Source organism: Castor canadensis, chromosome 2 (genome assembly GCF_047511655.1).
Source record: "Castor canadensis chromosome 2, mCasCan1.hap1v2, whole genome shotgun sequence".
Taxonomy (NCBI): domain Eukaryota; kingdom Metazoa; phylum Chordata; class Mammalia; order Rodentia; family Castoridae; genus Castor; species Castor canadensis.
The window spans coordinates 189,816,275-189,835,963 of record NC_133387.1 but is presented as its reverse complement, the minus strand read 5'-3'; the positions used below and the strand labels follow the sequence as shown (position 1 = coordinate 189,835,963).

The following is a 19,689-nucleotide window of genomic DNA, read 5'->3' as shown; positions in this document are numbered from 1 at the left end:
TTAAAAACCAAGAAAGCTTGTTTAGAAGGTAGCCATCCATATCCTACTACAAAAGAACCTGAATTCTGCTGGGGTGGGTCCTCAGCAAAGGTATTTTTAACCAACTTCACAGATATTTCTGACATACTGCAGGGTTTAGGAATCTATGCCGTAGCTCACACATTTGTTTTATAAATAAGAAAAAGGTGATCTAATTGTATTTAAGTGACACTAATTTTGACTTCTATTCCTAAATGAAAACATTTTCCTAGGATTTTTATCTTCACCTATAAGATGTCCAGCTTTTTAAAATCATTTACCCAGAATCAAATATTGCAAGCATAGTACCTGCTGGAAAATATGGTATTTTCAAACAACATGCATACTGTTTTTTAGTACTCTAACCCTAAATTAAAGGGATAGAAAAATTCCACTGCTATTCATGAAACAAATAATGGGTGCCTTGTTTCCATAACAAACATTTAAGAGAGGTGGTTCCTAATGGAAACTCATTGTTACTGAATAAAAATCTTCTTGGGGAAGAAAGAAGTACCTTCATATATAATCTACATTGCGGATGCAAATTGGAGAGAAACATACACCAAAGGATTTGCATTTAATCAAATATAAAGCAAGTAATTTCAGAAACATCACTATAGTGTGTAGAAGGTTCTCCTACCAGGACCAGGGTGAGCCCTCCAGGACACCAGGACCCCTCACCAAGGAAGTCACTTGTCAGAGCCCTGCACTGCTGTTAGGAAGGAAATCCACCTGAACTATTCAGAATGGAAAGTGGTAAGTCAATGCCAATTGTTGGAATTAAAAAAAAAACTGTAGTAATTCTAATTTTTATTTCTGACCTCACAGTCATACCACAAAGCAAAGGTAAAGAAAAAATAGAGCTAACTTTGGCTAGAATGTATAAAAATATAAAAACACAGACCAGGGAACTCTTAATAACAGTCTTATAATTGCAGTCACATTTAATTAATAATTGTTAGATTCGATTTTGCTACATCAACTTTGGATAGGTATTTATTCTGAAAGATCAATACAATTAAGCATTGTTTTTGTAAAATGATGACCTGAATATTAATGAATTCTTCCATACTCTGAAAATTTTATGTTAAATGTAATGACTTCTGGTAAGCCCTGAATTATAAAGAAAGTACAGAAAAAGAACCCACATTTATATAGAACTTGAAATACCTTTTATTCAGGCATATGACTTTAGGCTTTTAAGGATAGTAGTCAAGAACATTCTATAATACATGATAAGGAAGAAACTGGGGTGTTATTTCATAAATTCAAACTACATATAGGTCTTTTCCAGGTTGCTCACCCTCACAAAATAAGTGTTAATATCAATGAGGAGTAAAAAGCCATTTGTTCAGGAACAAATTTGAGTAACAACATGAGCACTTTAAACATTCATAAATGATGACAGAATAAATATTTGAAAAACACTTTGTAAAGTACTTTGAAAGAAAATTTGAAGACATGCCATTTTAAAAAATATCAAAGTCTGATCTCAGAAGACAAAAGCTAAAGCTATAAAGCATCTGTCTTCTGCAACATGGAATAGTTTTTGGCAGGAATGTTGTTTGGTATCCAGCTATGAAGCTTAGCAGGTGGGAAGGGAGGTAAGACGGGAAGAGGTAGGTCATGGATACTTAAGGTTGGGCAAACCAAACTTCAACAAAATCTTAAGATGTTGACTAAGATGAGCTTCATCTTTAAAATGTTCAGTCTTTATTTCAACTTAAGATTTCATAAGCAGTACGAATTATTTTCTGCTTAAAAATTTGAACATTTCAAGATTAATGAACTTCATATTCTGCGGGAGGTTTCCCACAATAAAACCAATATATCATCTCCCCAGATCAGAAGTAGAGCTGCAAACGTGAGCTAGTGGGTGTGGAGCCAGCACTATTTATTCCTGAGGAATCTTCTTTCCTCTCAATGAGGGGGCCTCAAATCCTCAGCCTAGCTGACTGAGTGAGCGGGGATAGTGGGGTGAAGAGAGAGTACCCATAAAACCAGGGCTGATAGCTGAACCAGCCAGTGATCCTGTACAGTGTATTACCAATACACTGTCTGGGACTTCATTCTTGGTGCTTCCATGACAGGCAGATAATGGGACAAATATGCAGGTTCTCTATCAGGAACCCATCATTCAGAATTTTATTCTGTTGTCTTGAGGGACAAGATGCCTACATATCAACGTCATAAGGGATTGTACTTCAGAGAGACATCGTCTACTCTCCTCATTGTGCCATTATCCAATTACAGAATTCAAAATATAAGTGCTTTTTTTCTAAAGTTATCAGATAGTTCAGGGTGGTTTTTCTTTATTTCTCATGATCTTTTGGTTCCCTTGCTTGCTCAGAGGCTCTAAAGAATTTAAAAGTCCGAAAATGCCCCCCATAGAATGTCAACAAAAATAGTAAAGTAAAAATGTGTTCCAAATACAACATGTGTATTTATTATTTGATAACCAAAAACAGTTTAGGGGTCACTTGTATGTGAAGTATTAGATCAGTTTCAGAATACATGAGTTGCATTTGATGGAGAAAAGGTTTCAGAACCAACATAAAGCAGTAGCACCATGAAATCTACCATGGAGCAAATTCTCCATCAAAAAAGCAGGAACAAGTAGAGGATAGTACTGAAACAATTTCCTGTGTATACAGGATCACAATCCTACCATGCATTTTCCCCTAATTCTATAGGATAAATTGATTCCTATTGATAAATTTGCTTGTGCTTTCTCTCCGGAAACACTTGTCTTTGTTTTCTCAACAACTGATCTGAATGCAAGTTTGTAGCTAGAATATTTGAATAAAAACTCTTAAGCTCTCCTGGTTTATGCAGGTGTGGAGTCTTTAAATAGACACAATGCACAGGGAAAAGCGTTTTGGAGTAAGAATGCTGGTAGCATTTTTGAACTCTAAATATTACTTCTGTAAAAAAAGAAAAAAAGAGAGAATAAAGTAGATTAAGAAATTTCCATAATCCTCAAAAACACTCCAGATGTGATATTGAAGAATTTAAACTAGGCTTCATTGCTTTGTTAAAATTTATTTTACTGTTGTCAATTGCAGGTGCTTACTTTTCATCATTGCTTTGGAGCACGGTCTATCTCATGACATCCTTTGAAAAGTCTCTTAAATTGACCCTCTCCTTACCATTTCCACTGCTTCTGGATAGCCTCTGCTTTATAATTTCCCATCCTCTCTGCTTCTTCATTCTCAAGTACCATGAGGCCTCAAAGAAAGGGGTGCACCCTTACCTCTTAGGAAACTGCTCTATCCTGAATTCTAGATAGCTTCACCTTTCGAAACCCTCCAACCCTTCTCACCTTCATTTCCCTCAACTTCTCTAAAGTACTTTGTATTTACCATAAGCATTTATTAAGCACCTAGTAGATGCCAGATACATGATAGCTCTGGTTATTCCTCTTTCTCTTCACTCCCTCTTTCTTCCATCTCCCTGATGCTTCCACTCTGGGACATTTCTGGACTCTGCTCTCACCAGTCCTCCACCAGTGGTCCCTCCCTGGCCTTTTCCTTCCTCAAGGCATCAGAACTGTACCCGTTTCTCAGGGCTCAGTGCTTGAATTTCTACTCCTGTTGCAAAGTCACCTTGGAGAACTTTAATTATCATCGTTTTAAAGATGTTTCTTAAGTTTACAGTACTAACCCAGGTCCAAGTTCTTATCCTATCTACAAGATATTTTTATTTTTATTTGATTATATCACCACAACCTCAAAGTCAACATATTCAAAACTGAATTCTTTCCCAACCAAGTTTCTTCCCTATCTTCTTGATTTTTCTCATGGTGTTCGACTATGTGTCTGTGTGTGTGTGTGTGTCCTTTCAAAATCTCTTAAATCTACTCTTTCCTTGCCATTTCCACTGTTTTTCAATTTCCCACCTCTCTGTTTCCTCATCCTTAATCCATTCGAGAATCTAGCCTCAGATTAATCTTACAAAAATTTTTCTAAGCTGGGCACTGGTGGCTAACACCTGTAATCCTAGCTTCCAAGGGGGCAGAGATCAGGAGGATCATGGTTCAAAGCCAGCCCAGCCAAATAGTTCAAAAGATAGTATCTTAAAAAAAAAAATTTTAAAAAAAGGATTGGAGGAGTGGCCAAGGTGTAGGCCCTGAGTTCAAACCCCAGTAGCAAAAAAAAATTCTAAACTTTCCGAAAAATATGATAGAAGTCACAGTACCCTTCTGTTGAAAATGTTAGTGGTTTCTAACACCTCCAACACAAAATACTGTCAAACACTGCATAATATTTCAGTCAACAAGTTACTGCAGATAGGACAATGATCTCATAACATGCCACCTAGTATCTTAGCCTGCAAAAATACACTCCATGATGTTGGCACAATGTTGAAATTATCTGACACATTTCTTACAATGCATGGCTATATAAATTTCTACAGACAACTTTTAGACCTGTAGCACTTTCATTATGATTATCCATAAACAATACTTTTGACATATTTAGTAGAAGCCTAATACATACCAAGCACTGGCATTGGGAGACACCAACGAGTATAAACAGACAAGATCCCCACCTTCGTGGAGCTTACACTCTTACAAAGAGCACACAATAAACAACCTCTAAATCAAGCAATTATATAGGACTTTATAAAGTGGCAAGTGCCACATAGAAATAAAAGGTAGTACCGAATAAGAGGGATCAGGAATGGTTTATAGGGGAGATGCAACTTTCAACATGTTCTCATTGAGAAGATAATGTTTGAGCCAACAATGGAAGGAGAAAAGGACAGTTAGTCCTAGGGACAAAGTACAGAAGAATATTCCAGCAATGCAAAGCTCTCAAGGCAAGTGCTATTGTCACATTTCAGAAACTGGCGGGAGAGCAATAAGAGGGGGATAATCTTAAGAAATGAGAGCAGAGGAAGCAGGGAATAAGGTCATTTCGTGCCATCATAAGAACTTTGGCTTTCACTCTGGGTGAAATGAGGTGCCATCATGGGCTTTTGAGCAGAGCAGTGACACAATTGTATTTTACTTTTAAAAGAACCCGTGTTGACAATAGACTACTTCACCGTGAAGCAGGAAGACTATTAGAAGCTGACTACAGTGATCTACTTGAGATGACAGAACATTGAACCTGAATATTGACAGTGGAGGTGGGGAAAAGTCAGAAGCTTCTAGATCTGTTTTATAGGCGACATCATCATGTATTTTTAAAAGTTGATTTGTGAAGTCTGAGAGAAAGAGATGAGTTAAGGATAACTCTATATTTGGGAACTGAGCAAGTAGAAGGACGAAGTTACCATCAAACAAGATAGGGAAGGTTTTCAGATAAAACAAATATGGAAGGGAAAATGCAGCTCTGATTCGGATGTGTGGAATGTGAGATGTTACTGGCTATGCAAGTGTAGATGGAAGTCCAAGTCTAAAGTCAGGCCAGGCTGAGGATGTCCATTTGAAATTCATCTACATATAGATGCAATTACATCAAGCAATGGCAGTTTTACTTGACACAGCATTGCTCCTTCTTGCCTCTTTGTGTTTACCCATGCATGCCTGCTGCATGGGTAAAGGCCTTTCTCTCTCCTCTTAACCTATCACATCTTTCTAAGTCCAGCCGAAGCTCCATCCCCTGCCACAAAACTTTTCTCAGTCATCCAAAGTGTACCCTACTCCTTCTCTAGTCTTTCACACGTGAATGTCTTATTTCTCTCACAAAAATAGGATCTTTCAGTACATCTGCTATATGTTCTAAACTTATTTCACATCCCCTGAGGCATGTAGCCCCATACTTTGCACTAAGTCAGTGTCAACTGGTACATGAGACTAATAGTTTTATGATAAAACTTCAAAAGATTTGATCTGGTTATTTTCCATTCTGTGAAATTTATTACCCTATTAATTACCATGAGGTTATTTGCTAAGCTTATTTAGAAGAGGCATATCTCCCCCAGGCTTTTTGGCATACACATAAAATCCAAATTGCTAAGTCAGATTGAAATCATCAATTAAAAAGCCCTTCAGAGAAAAGGAAAGCCAAGGCCATCTCAAAACACACAAAGGATCCAGCACCTCTTCCTTCACAGCACTCAGTCTACCCCTACCATAAATCACTCAGACTCCCCATTGCTTAGCAAAATGGCCAAGATTAGAGCTACACACACACTGCCTCACACAAGACCTTTGTAAGAGCCTTACTTGTGTGTGCTTTATTGGCTCTCAAACTTCAGAGCACATGAAAATCACCTACAAGGCCAGGCCCCATTCTGGAGTTTCTGACTCAGTACTCTGAAGTATGGCCTAAAATTGTGCATTCCTAAAAAGTTCCAGCTACTGTTGATACTGAGGGTCCAGGGATCGCACTCTGAAAATCACAGATGTATATCCTCGATTCAATGTGTCTTTCTGACTTTGATTCCTGTCTTGTTCTAGCCTTTAGTATCTGAGTTGCTCTTCCATTCCAGGCTTCTCCATGCCTATTAGAGTTGTCTGTCACTGGCTATACCACCCCCCCTCCCCCATCCTTCTTTATTCCATTCTCAGAGGTTGAAGACCAATGTGTGTCCTTGATCCCAATCTATTTCTTCCTCTTCAAGACCTCCTTCCATCAGTCTTCCTCTTTCCAAAATCTTTAATTCTTCCCTCTATCCTATTCAAGTATCCTCAATTCTTTCCTACACATAAATACTTAAATAGATATAAAAATATAAACAAACCTTTCCTTAAGGCTACAGTTCCCTGGAACCATCATCCAATCTCATTTCCCTTTCTCATTCAAATTTCAATAATTAGGTTTTCTCTCTGCCTTAACCTCCTCCCATGACATTACTATCTGACTTCTAGCCACCCTGCATTTCTAAAATCACTCTTGCTAAAGTCAACACCCACCCCTGAATTGAAAGCAATGGATGCTGTTCTGTCTTTATCTTCCTGCACCATTTCATTGCATTTGATACTTTCTCTACCTTTCTGGAAATCTCTCCTCCTGAATTTTAGATGCCTTATTCCCCCTGATTCTTACTGGTTCTTCCTCTACCAGTCTTCTCATGTCTTCTCCACAAGGTTCTCATCTCTTTCTCCAAGAATGTTTCAAATGAGAATGCTTCTCACACTTCCATCCTTAATCACTGAGCTCAGAGCTTCCCAAAAAACATTTCTGAACTTGATGTAATAGGGTGGGCACGATGGCTCAGAGTTATACTCCTAGCTACTTGGAAAAAGTCTGTGAGACCCATATCAACCAATAAAAAACTGAGCATGGTGGTACTTGCGTATCATCCCAGCTATGTGGGAAGCATAAATACAAGGATGGCTGTCCAGGCTGGCTGACATCAACTCAAGACCCTATTCAAAAAATAACTACAGCAAAATGAGCTGGGGTCTTGGCTAAAGTAGTAGACCACCTCCCTGGCAAGTGCAAAGCCCTGAGTCCAACACCTGTTACAACAATAAATAAATAAATAAGAACTCAGTGTTTATAACAATATTCTCACTCTCAGCCATTGGGAGTATACTGGCTTGTTTATTCCAGAGTTGCAGGCACATATTATTGTTTTCTAAGTGTGCCATCAGGTGACCCTGTTAAGACTGCCTCAAGGGATTACATCCTCTTCCCTAGTGGTCATTGTCATCAGCTTCATGATGACTTAGAATCTTATGTCCTAGAGCAATGGCAGAAATGTGAGAATCTCTCTTTAGTTTCCCCTCTCCTTTACCTCCTACATCTAAATAGTTTTCGCTCTCTCTGGTCCTTGCCCTTCCATCTGCCACTATTCAGACCCCATTACCTCTTGCCTGAATTTTTCTAGAATCCTGACCAATCTCTCTGTGGCTTTGTGATTCTCAAATCTACCTCCTACACAGCTGCCTGAAGAGTCTATCTGAAATGCAAATCAAACCACACCACTCCCTTGCTTAAAAGCCTCCAATGGCTCATTGCCCACAGGATGAAGTCCAAGCTCCTTCCACAAACCAGAAACATCATGGCTGAATGTTACTTGTTTCCCTGGCCTCCTTTCCTGCCACTTCCTCCATCACATATCTTTTCTTCGGCCTCCAGGCCTTTGCCCATGCTGTTCTCTATACCTGGAATGCTCTTGCCCATCTTGCCATCACCACCTCCTTCAAGCCTCAGCTCAGGTATCACCTTGCCTTCCTTCTGCCCTCCCTGCCCCCACAAGGAAGTGATATCTTCTGTGTTTCTCTGAATGTCCTAACCCTACTTCTGTTGTTGCACTTGATGCATTTGCATTATAATTCTTAAGTATTTCTCTCCTCGCTAGATAGCATGTTCTTTTGTGTTCTATTGACACATAAAAAATAGTCAATAAATAACTGACAAATAAATGTAATCTTAGGCTTTCCAAAAAATTAAGCCTAATACTCAATTCTAGAAGCAATGCTTGGATTCCTTTGGAACAAATCTCAACTCATTCTGCTTTGTATTAGGAACTTATTTGAAAGAAGTACTTAAAGCTCTTTAATTAAAAGATATATAGACCTCATCCTGTCAAAGTTAGACTGAAAGAACCATTTGAATAATTTTGTTTTTCTGAAATCAGGTTGCACGTGGTTTTGTTTGAATTAAGTAACACATTGTATTAGAACCTAGATTATTTTTCCTCTATCTTTATACAGTATTTTATATGAACCTTGGTCATTTCAAAGCATCTTCATATGCATATACTATTTATTCCTTATAAACCTCTAAAGACAACTAAGAAGAAATTGTATCCATTTTACACATGAGGAAAATGGAGCTAAATTACTATGGTTTTCCCAAGTCAGTGACTAAAGTGTGGCTGTACACCCTGACTCTTAGACCAGCAACCACCTCTACCCAATGCACTACTCTGCCTCTGGTTGTAGCTTTCCTTCCTTCCTTCCCTCTTCCTTCCTTTCATTCTTATTGCAATACAATTTGATTTACATGTCAAATATACCCTATACTGTCTACAAATTCAATCGGATTAGATAATCTTTTAGGCAAAGATTATCTCCGACATAAATACATTCATATATTCTGCCATACACATTGATGCTAATTCTTTCCCAGTTGAATTTGCCAGAAAGCCAGCAACACTTCAATTAAAATGGATTGAAAGTCATCCAACCTACCGCAGAACAATTTCAGAGTTATAAATATCTTAAAATGTGTCTAGTTCAACCATTTATTCAACAATTGAATAGTTTCTAAGAGTCCAGATAAAAGGTTCTCTGGGCATTGCTTGACCATCCTCAGCAACAAAGCGTTCACCATCTCTAGAAGCACTGTTGACAAATTTTAGAACTTTAGGGAGATGTTGTTCTCCATATTTGTATATCACTCTGTAATTTCCTATTGGTGAAAATAGCACATTTTTCTAGCTGTTAGTAAGACAAGCTGACCTGAATCTAAAAATCAGTTCAAATATGCATTAGCAGCTAGGAGACCTTGACCAATATCTTAGCTCAGGACTTCAGTTTCCTCATCTATAAAGCAGATCAAGTGAAATAATGCATGTAAATTGTCAAGCACTTTAATTTCTTTAGTAAATGCACACAGTAATTCTTCAAATAATATTTGTTAAATGCATGAAAAACTATTCGCTTATCCTTGACCTAATTTTAAAGCAGTAACTTCTTGTGTCCAATCACCATATTTTCAAAAACAAAACATATTTTTTTAGAGCAGTAGACAGATAACAACAGACTTTCTTCTTTGTAGCATAATCTTCTTAAAACAGTCCAGTTGAACCTCTCCCTCACATCAGGTACAGATATGCAGTGGCAAGAAACTGTCTCTCTGTGATCTGAATCATACCATCTACTTACTACAAATAATAAGAGGCCTTATTTGCATCCAATCCTTTATCAAATGATTAAAGTGTGAACTGTAAATCTTGCTGGAGTAAACCTTGATAAACCAGAGTAGAAAAAAAGAGAGCACTTGGAAAAGATGCTACAGAGAGGAAGAAAGGCTGTTTCACTTAACACAGAGCACAGGATGAGTTCCCATCAAGGATCTGGAACCGAGACTATTGAACTCACTTCAGACGCAAGGCTTCGCTCATTCTAAGAAAAAAACAGCATCACAATCATCAGCCTTTGAATGTATCCCTTGGGAGGATGACCTGATTACTCCTTCTCCTTCTGATTGTGACTATTCCATTTGCTTAAGTCCCAGGAGATTACAGCAAACGAGTGTACCAGGGCGTGAGAGTGAAGCACACAGTCAAAGATCTTCTGGCAGAAAAACGATCCAGGCAGACAAGTAACTCCAGGCTCACTGTAAGTCACTATGTATTACACTCTGAAGTATTAGGAGTTCGAGCCCTCTGCTGAGATTAGCTATCTCCTCTCTTCTTTGTCTACATGCCAGTCTTCTACCTCCTGGGTCTGATTTTCTCAAGACAAAGCCTTAATCTGGCAGAAAGACTGATTTTTCATTTTTTTCCCATGATGAACTATCTTTTCCTGATAAGCACACTCACTGGATATTCTCCTGTCTTCTCACTTAGAGGTGTTAATGCTTGTACTTTAACTTATGCTCCCCCTCTGCCCCTCCTCACCCTATTTTCCACTGGTTTTCATGTTCTTTTTGGGAGAACATTTATCTCTCTATTCATCTGTTATTGATTATATGCCTTCAAAAATAGAATTCATGTTCCCTCATACTTGTATTTCATGTAAAACATAATCAATAAATGCTGGTTCTTCTCCTGAATAAGAAGCCTGGTAGAATGGAAAGAATGAGGCAGAGAAGAAGACATGGCATTGCCAGAAACCAGCTGTGTGGCCCTGGGAAAGTCACTTGACTTCTCTGGATCTAGCATGAAACAAGTCAACCAAAATGGCCTCTTAAGTTCCTAATAATATAAAAATCTGTTATTAACATCATGGTATGTCTGTTAGATAACAGCAATGTTCCAAAATCGCTTTGACCTTATTGGCTGACAACTTCAGCTAGTGGCAATGAAAAGACAATGTGTTCTGACTTTACCATTTACCCCAATCCTGAATTAACAAAGGCTCAATTTATAGCAATAATGTTGACGCACAGTCACATGGTAGTCTAAACCTGATAGCAGTAACTTAGAAAAAAGTCCTTTCTATAATACACAAAATTAGATTTTAAAATCCTAGTAGACATCTTGAGTCTAAAACCTCTTCCATCCATGTCTTCAGAAACAACTCTGTTCTATGCCTAAGTTGTCTAAGAGTTGCACCCAGATCTCCAAAGATGATTCGAGGATGGTGGCAGCATCTGCCTATCTAGATCAGTAAATCCCCACCTATTCTATCAAGTAAAGTATCATGACATGAATGCCGGGCATCTGCAGATGACCAGGAATAAACAGGGCAGCCGAGTGGTCTCTAGTGCAGAGCTTCCTCCAGCATGTCTGGAGGATGTAGACACCATGGTCAACACTGCTCCAGTAATAAACTCCTGGGACATACTGCAAATGAGGTACCTCCAGATTCAATTTCCTCACCCAAGAACACCTTTTATTGTACATTTTCTGCAACACTTTCTTTTGAAACCACCTCTTCTAGCTCCACAAATGGAGTTTAGTTGACACAGAGAAATCTGAGTAATTGGTTCCTTGCTTGCAACTTGTTCAATGTCTCTCATCGTGTCTGCTCAGAAGGGTCTAGAACGGATGTTATGGATATCATTACAAGCATAGTCTCCTGAGAGAGAATTCAGAGTCTACTCAAAATGAACCACAGCTTCAGGTGGAAATAACACGGGTTACTTGGCAATGACTCCAACTACAGATAAGAGAACAACTGAATTTTGCAACTTGACAAAAGTTCCAGGCAAACTGTCAGTTGGAAGACAAGAGCCACAGGTCAAAGAGCACACATTGTATTTGTCCAGTGTGAATGAGGATATAACTCACACTATGATATCATCAATACCTAGATATAAATGACAGGTACCATTCCAGGGTTCCATAAAAAGACACATATATAAAAAGATAAGAAAGTATACTGTTCATCCAAATTCAGTATGACTTCTTGCCCAAGATCTATTACTACTGCCACAGGTTTTGTGCTTTATTTCTTTACTTTTTACGTTTTTACTTCTCAAAAGATAAAAAGATGAGGGAGGGGAGACTATAACAGAGGAGGTGAACTTATTCAAAGTACACTGTGCTCATCTATGGAATTATCACAATGAAAACCCTTCTACCATTAATGTAAGTGAATAAAAAAGTAAAAAATATAAAAACATAAGCATAATTGGTAATAAGCCATGTTATGTGATGTCACTTTAAAATACAGATTTTTCTGGACCCCATCCCATGTCTACTAATAGAGTTATTGGGCCAGGGTCAGGGAATGGGCACCTTGTCACTTTCACAGGCTGCTTGGGAGATACTTGCATGGCACCATTTGAAAACTTTTCCCATAGAGCAAAGAGCAAATGTCCAAGCTTCACACCCCACAGCCAAGGTTCTTGTCTCTCCCCAGATAAGAACTTGCTGAGCAATAGCGAGCAATAGCACCAGGCTACTGGCCTGGTGACACCGTTATTGGGTAGTGGGTACAAGAAACATGGAATACATACACAGTCTGTGCCATTAAAGACCAAATAACCTGTGGGAAGGAAAAATGCCTAACACATTGAAAAAATGCAGGGACCATATAAACCAAGCACTGGACTAAATGCTAACGACAAAAGACTGGCAGCATAGCACGTGATATGAAAACTGATAGAATGTTTATAATGGACAGTTTACAAGGTACTTCCTTGTGTATTAACCCTAACCTGTGAGGTTAACATGTACAGTGTCCCATTTTTCAGAAGAATAAACTGAGAACAAGGGAAGGGAAGAGATTGTTTGCAAGCTGCCCAGTAGCAGCTCTTCTGACTCCTACTTCCATGTCTAAAAAGAAAGATCAACTTAGAGTAGAGTAGCATAATCTCTGATACACACAAACAAGAAAGTGGGAGAGACAGGCAAAGAGAGAGAACATATCACGTAGAAAGAATTAGGACTAGCAAGGAATAAAGCAGCCCTAGCCATGGTAGTTACTCTCGAGGATCAAGTCATGCGTGGCACAAACTCACCCTGAACCCTGCATTCCCATCATATTCCCAGGCATCTCAATGCTAGCATCTTCCCTCATCCTCACGTCAATGATCTTTTAAATCTGGCAATTAAATACATAACATCCCAATATGGGTTTATTTGGATTCTAGACATCTCTATGAATTGATTTCACTATCCACTTGTTTGTGGCTCACTTCTCCCCACTACTCTAGACGATCTTTAAATCTCAAGGATATTATAATGATCACCCAGTCTTAGCACGTATTCTGTCCCTGTTCCAAATGCTACCTGATGATCAGGAATCATGGAGCTGACACATGTGACAAGAGGACACGCATGGGATTATAGCTACATGAGTTATACTGAGACCAGCTCCTCTCTTTCACACTGTTGTTCTAGGAGACAGTGAGCTTGACATAGAGGATAAGTTCAGATGGGAAGCCATCCATGAGTCATTCAAAATTTTCCACTGACAACATGACTAATAACCAAAGCCCCTATTGTAGTTTTAATGTAAAATACTGTGCTGAGCAAGGAAGAAACAAAAAGAACCTCCAAAGATCCCATGCCAAATCCCTGGGGCCTGTGAAGGTCTCCTTATATGCCAAAATATGTGATTAAGTTAAGGTTCCTGGGAGGCAGCCCTTACCCTAGCTTACCTGGGTGGGCACTCAGTGTGATCACGTGTGTCCTTGTAAGGGGTAGCTCGGAGAGAGAAACACACAGGAGAGAAGACGAGGAGGAAGGAGGTAAAGCGACCACCTCCTCCGAGGCTAGGGTGTTGAGGCTACCAGTCAAGCCTTTCACCACAAGCTGGAAGGGGCAAAGAACAGATTCTCCCTTGAGTCGCATGGCGAGTACAACCCTGCCAATACCCAATTTTGGACTTTTGGCCTTTAGAAGTATGAAAGGATACCTTGGGAGAGGGCTCTTCGAAGTCAGGGCCTCCAGGCCAGGCAGGTGCTTTACCAGGTAAGCCATACTGCCAGTCCTTTTTATTTGGGGGATCTCTCTTTATGCTTGGCCATCATGGACTGTGATCTTCCTATCTGTGCTTCCTGGAAAGTTGGGATGACAAGAACACGCCACCACACCAGCTATTGGTTGAGATGGGGTCTTGTGAACTTTTTACCCAGGCTGGCCTTAAACAATGATCCTTCAGGTCTCCACCTCCCAAATAGGTAGAATTACAGGTGTGAGCCACTATGCCCAGAGGAGGGGATACATTTTGATGGTTTTAAACCACCTTGTTGTGGTACTGTGTTTCAGCAGTCCTAGGAAACATACACGATAAAAACCATGTATTGGACAAGCACGCTTTAGGAAGTAACCATCTGATGTCCAAATCACTGTTCTGTTTGTGTCAACACTGATGTTTTACACAAACTGAGTTGTTCCATTTCTACCACAGTGCCCCTCAAGAACATGTGTTTTGATACTATGAAATATCTTTCAAATCTTTGTAATAACAATTCTTTAAAAAACATAGAAACACAATTCTTGCATCGAAAGAGATTTTTTCACCAAATGCTGGAAATTAAAACCACTGCTCTCCATTTAAGCGTAATTCTGTGCCTTTACAACTACTGCTGTGCACGCCCACTTTTAAGCCATGGATCTTCCTTTTGCTTTCTCAAGCTTTTCTGTGTTACTTACTCTTTACTACATTACAAGATCCTCCACACTCACTAACCTCTATACCAAAAATTATATTATTAGATTTCTGATTGTTGCATTTTTTTTAATTGTACTATTTAAATTGACTTCCATAAAAGCTAATTGTTGAATTTTTTAAGTGGCAACATTTAATTCTATAAACCTTGTTATCTATAGAAAAAAGTGATAAATGTAATAGTCACAATTTTTCAGTTTTATTTTGAAAAATGCAGTGAACAATTTTCAGGCTATGTAGCTTTCAAATGAAGTTTTTGTTAAGCAATCATAAAGATCCATTTAAATCACTGAATATACAGCAGCTGGCATAAGGAAGGGAATTTTTAAAACTTGCTCAGTAGGAAATAGAAATCACTTTGAATTAAAATTGTGTGGGAGAGTGGGGGGATACTAAACATGGAAGACTAAGCATGAGCCTGGAACAAGGGTTTGGTGACCAACCTATGTTATTGATTTATGGACATCATAACAACTTTCCTGCTCTGCTCACTCATCAAAATGCTACAGTCAGACTGAGTGCAGTAGCTCACAACTGTAAACCTAGCTACTCAGGAGGCAGAGGTCAGAAGAATCACAGTTTGAGGCCAATCTTGTGAAAGTTAGTGAGATGCCATCCTGACAAACAAGCTGGGCACAGTGGTATATACCTGTAATCCCAGCTATGTGGGAGGCATAGGTAGGAGGAACACTGGCCCCAGACAAAAAGCACCAGCCTCTATCTGAAAAATAACCTAAAGGAAAAAGAATTAGAAGCATGGCTTAATTGATAGGTAAGAATGAGGCTCTGAGTTCAAACCCCAGTACTGCAAAAAAAAAAAAAAAGAGAGAGAGAGAGAGAGAGAGAAAGCTACAGTCAGTAACAATAGAAAAAATTAAGCAAAAATTCCTTGATATTTTATGTAAACATGAAGAAATATAACTAAAGATTTTTGGTTCTGTTTTTGAAAGCTTAAACTGAGGAAAATGTTGAGAAAAAATGTTCCAGGTAGAGAATTTATCTAGATTATACAGCCTTGAATTATGCATCTTATACAAATTCAGAGTAAGATTTAGTTCCACATGACATGATTCTTTCATACCAACCTCAAGTGTTAGTTTCTCAAATCTCAATAACTTACAGCCATTTTCTGTTTCTACGTTTTCCTAAATCCTTGCATTCAAATCAGCTGCTTAAATCTCTATGTCAAGGACACATCAGATAAGGCCATATTGTCAGCTGGCATTCTTGGTTAATAATTTGTTCTAATTATTTTTGGAGTGAAAACATCGTAAGTAGCTGAAGGAAGCATGACAAGGGTCTGTGTTTGAAGAAAAAATCTGAAGGAACAGAAGGTGAATGGGTGCCATATAGCGTCTTTATGGTACGGAGTCATTGCAAGTGTTTGATCTTCGCTGAGAGCCTGGCAAACTCTAACTGCAGAACAGATGTGCACTGGCGAGCCCAGTTCCTAGTAACTCCTTCCTTGGGGCTGCTGGTTGGAGGTTTGTTTAGTTACATATGCAGCTGCTGCTTTCTCTGCCAGTCACGTGTACTCCTCATTTACCACACAATGTAAACACTGTGATGTCCAGATCTGTGATTTGCATTTGGATTTCTTGTAAAGTATCAGGGGGAAAAAATACACAGTTGGAAACTCTATGATGTCATCTCAAAGTTTCCTTGACTACCTTGAAACTCTGGAAAACAAACTCAAGACATGTCTCCTACCCCAAAGAGAAACGCTCTATCTTAGTCTCTCTGAAGCCCTCATTGGGACTTTGGGCGATTCCTTTCTCCTTTCTGAGTGTCAGGGTCCTGGTCAACCAAAGCAGACTGACTGACAAGCGGTTGAGACATTTGAGATTTCTCTCCTCTCAGTATTCGTTCTTTTAACTAAAGTTGATCGTGTATATTTGATGTTTACAATACAATGCTATGGAATACATATAGATAGTGAAATAGTGGTCATCAGCAATTCAACATATGTCATCTCATGTAGTTTTTTGGGGACAAGAGCAGCTAAAAGGTATTTATTAAACAAAGACCCCTAACATAGCATAATTTTATGGACGAGGGCCCTTATACTGTACAACGGATCTGTAGACTCCATCTTATCTATATGCTACTTGTACCCTTCAAACTCAGTTCTTTGTTGTTGTGGTGCTGGGGCTTGAACTCAGGACCTCACCCCTGCTAAGCAAGTGCTCTATCACTGAGCTATACCACCCTGGGGTTTTTTTTGTTTGGGTTTTGTTTTTGAGACAGGGTCACACTCTAAGGGCCAGAATGGTCTTGAACTTGTGATCTTTCTGCCTCAGCCTCCCCGAGTGCTGGGATCACACCCAACTTTCAGTATTCACTTTTGAGACTCAAATTTTAAAAGTTTATCTTATCCCTTTATCATCTTAATTTTTGTTGTATTTCACATATCCCATCTCACTGTTTAGAATGGAAAATAGATCTGACTCTCTGAGAACTAACCTGTAGCTAATGTTTTGGCTTGCTCTCCGCTGGGAACCTCCAGGACTTAATTAACTGAAGTTTATCTTCACCATGCATAGCATGGTGAAAAGTTGTGGTTCTGAATCCAGCTGATCTAAATTCGAATTCCTGCTCTGCCATCTACCAACTGTGTGCTGATGACAAAGTTACCTAGCCTTGCAAGTTTATAATAAAGGTTAAATTTAATATTCACCAGGGACTTGGTGCATAATAGGTGCTCAGTCAATGTCATTACTATTAAATACTTATTGTGTTCAAGGAATGATGCTGGCTGGGATTCAAAGCAATATGCTCCGTTGTGGAGGAAGGAATTACACATAAAATAAATGATTAAACACCAAGATGGTTTCACTACATAGTGACCATCAGCAATCACCATGAAGATTCAGAGGACAGTAACCAAAATGTGGACAGGGTGGGGTGCCTTGAGCTAAGCTTAAAAGGAAGTTGACAACTAAAGTGAGCCATGAGCAGGGCAAAATCCAGGGGAAAGGAGGGCTCTGTCTGCCACATTCGGTGATTGAGCCACCTCTATCTGCAGAGTGGAGAAGAAGCAGAGGTTAGGTGGCCTGCCTGGTACACAGTCCTTCAAAATTCAGTGTTAGGCTTGGTTTGCCTGATAAGGTCCCCCAGACACTCCTCTAGGCTCCCACATATTTTTTCTGTACAATACTTATTATATTGCACTGTGACTGCTTGTTTTCTTAAAGCTCCTCCAATTGACAAAGTCTTGCTATTTCTCTTTTTCCCTTTTGGAACTTCAGAGCCAGAAGAAGGGCAGGGTGGCAAAATGGTTAGGAACTTGCATTTCAGAACTGGGTTGACTGAGGTTCTGACTCTAGCAGAGTGAGAAAGGGATCTAATTTCTCTAGATCTCAGTTTCCTCCTATGTAAATGGGGACAGTGATACCCACTGCTAAAGGTGCCATTCGAGTGAAACGGCAATTTCTGCAAAGCACCTGGTACAACACATGGCATGTTGTGAGTGTTCAGCGGCTTTTATGGTTTTTATGGTACCGGACACAAGACAGCACTTGATAAGTATCACAGCAAAGGTGTGCCAGGCTGAAGGGAACATGTGCTAGGTTATGGGGAGTCAGCTATCCCATCCTCATTACTGCAAATTCTATTATAATCTAAGTATGTCAGACCCTTAGAGAAGTCACAGGGTAACTTTGTAGGTCTGAGTGGATGAGAAACAAGAGCTAGCGACCTTAATTTTTTGTTGTTTTGGATTTTTTTAACTTTTAATTGACATATACATATTCATGAGGTATGCTGTGATATTTCAATACATGTGTACAATCACTTCTTTGCATTGGGAATATTCAAATTTCTCTTTATTAGTACTTTGAAGTACACAGTGAATTGTTGTCAAACATAGTCATTCTATGCTATGTGCTATAGAAACTGGGATTTATTCCTCCTATCTAGCTGTGCCTCTGTACCTATTTAACCATCCTCTCTCCACTCCTCCTTTCCCCTACTGAGCCTCCCCAGCCTCTGGTAACCACTGTCCTATTCTCACTTTCTGAGAGATCAACTTCTTTCATTTTCAGACATGAACAAGAACATGCAGTGTTTTTCTTTATATTTTAACAACTTCATTCATTTAACATAACATCCTCCAGTTCCATCCATGTTGCCACAAACAACAGGACTTCCTTCTTTTTATGGCTGAATAATATTCCATTGTTTATATGTACCACACTGTTACCCACTCACCCACCAATGGATATCTCAGTTGCTACCCTGAATTGGCTGTCATGCACAATGCTGCAACAAACATGGGAAGAGAAACCTTGATTTTATACTGACTCAGAAATCCATCCTTGTAGGTCAAGATGGCTAGAGTTGAATTTCAACAAGGTGCATTTCATTAATATAAGTTCAACTGCTCCCATTGTACAGTCCTAAATACCCAAAGACTTAGCTAGCCTTGGATAACAAATCAGGAGTTATACTTATCCATCATAAGCTATCATTTTATGAAAAATCCAGCTTTAAGTAGTAGAAGTAAAAGTCCTTGTATTTTGATCAGGATTCGCTGCCAACTTCCTGACCTAAAAAGTCACATGGCTTTCTTTTTTGTAGGGGGGAGTTAGTGCTGGGGTCTGAACTCAGGGCTTCATACTTGCTAGGCAGGTGCTCTACCACTTGAGCCATGTCCCCAGAAGTCCTGTGACTTTCTGAAGTCTACATTCCCTCAGTGTGAAAGGATCTCATGAGTGGTGCCCATGAGAGGGTTCTTACTGTTGTGATGTGTCCCCTTTCCCCCCACTGGGTACACAGTCTCTACTTTTGATCCAGTAGATTTTGGGGGGTCAGTACTAGGGCTTGAACTCAGGACCTTGAGCTTGCTAGACAAATACTCTACCACTTGAGCCACATTCAAGTCCTTTTTGCTTCAGTTTGGCTTTAGATAGGGTCTCATGCTTTTGCCCAGGCAGACTGCAGTCCCTCAGACCTCCACCTCCCAAGTAGCTGAGTTTGTA

General features: G+C 39.3%; 1 protein-coding gene across 1 annotated transcript in view; it reads left to right on the top strand.

Moving 5' to 3' along the window:
• Positions 1–764: 764 nt before the first annotated feature.
• Positions 765–19,689, top strand: part of Pou2af2 (POU class 2 homeobox associating factor 2) — a 37,167-nt gene continuing 18,242 nt past the window's right edge. The window contains exons 1-2 of the mRNA XM_074057540.1: positions 765–774; positions 10,155–10,264. Of these exons, the coding sequence (XP_073913641.1) occupies positions 765–774; positions 10,155–10,264 (120 nt within the window). The remainder of the gene's footprint in view (positions 775–10,154; positions 10,265–19,689) is intronic.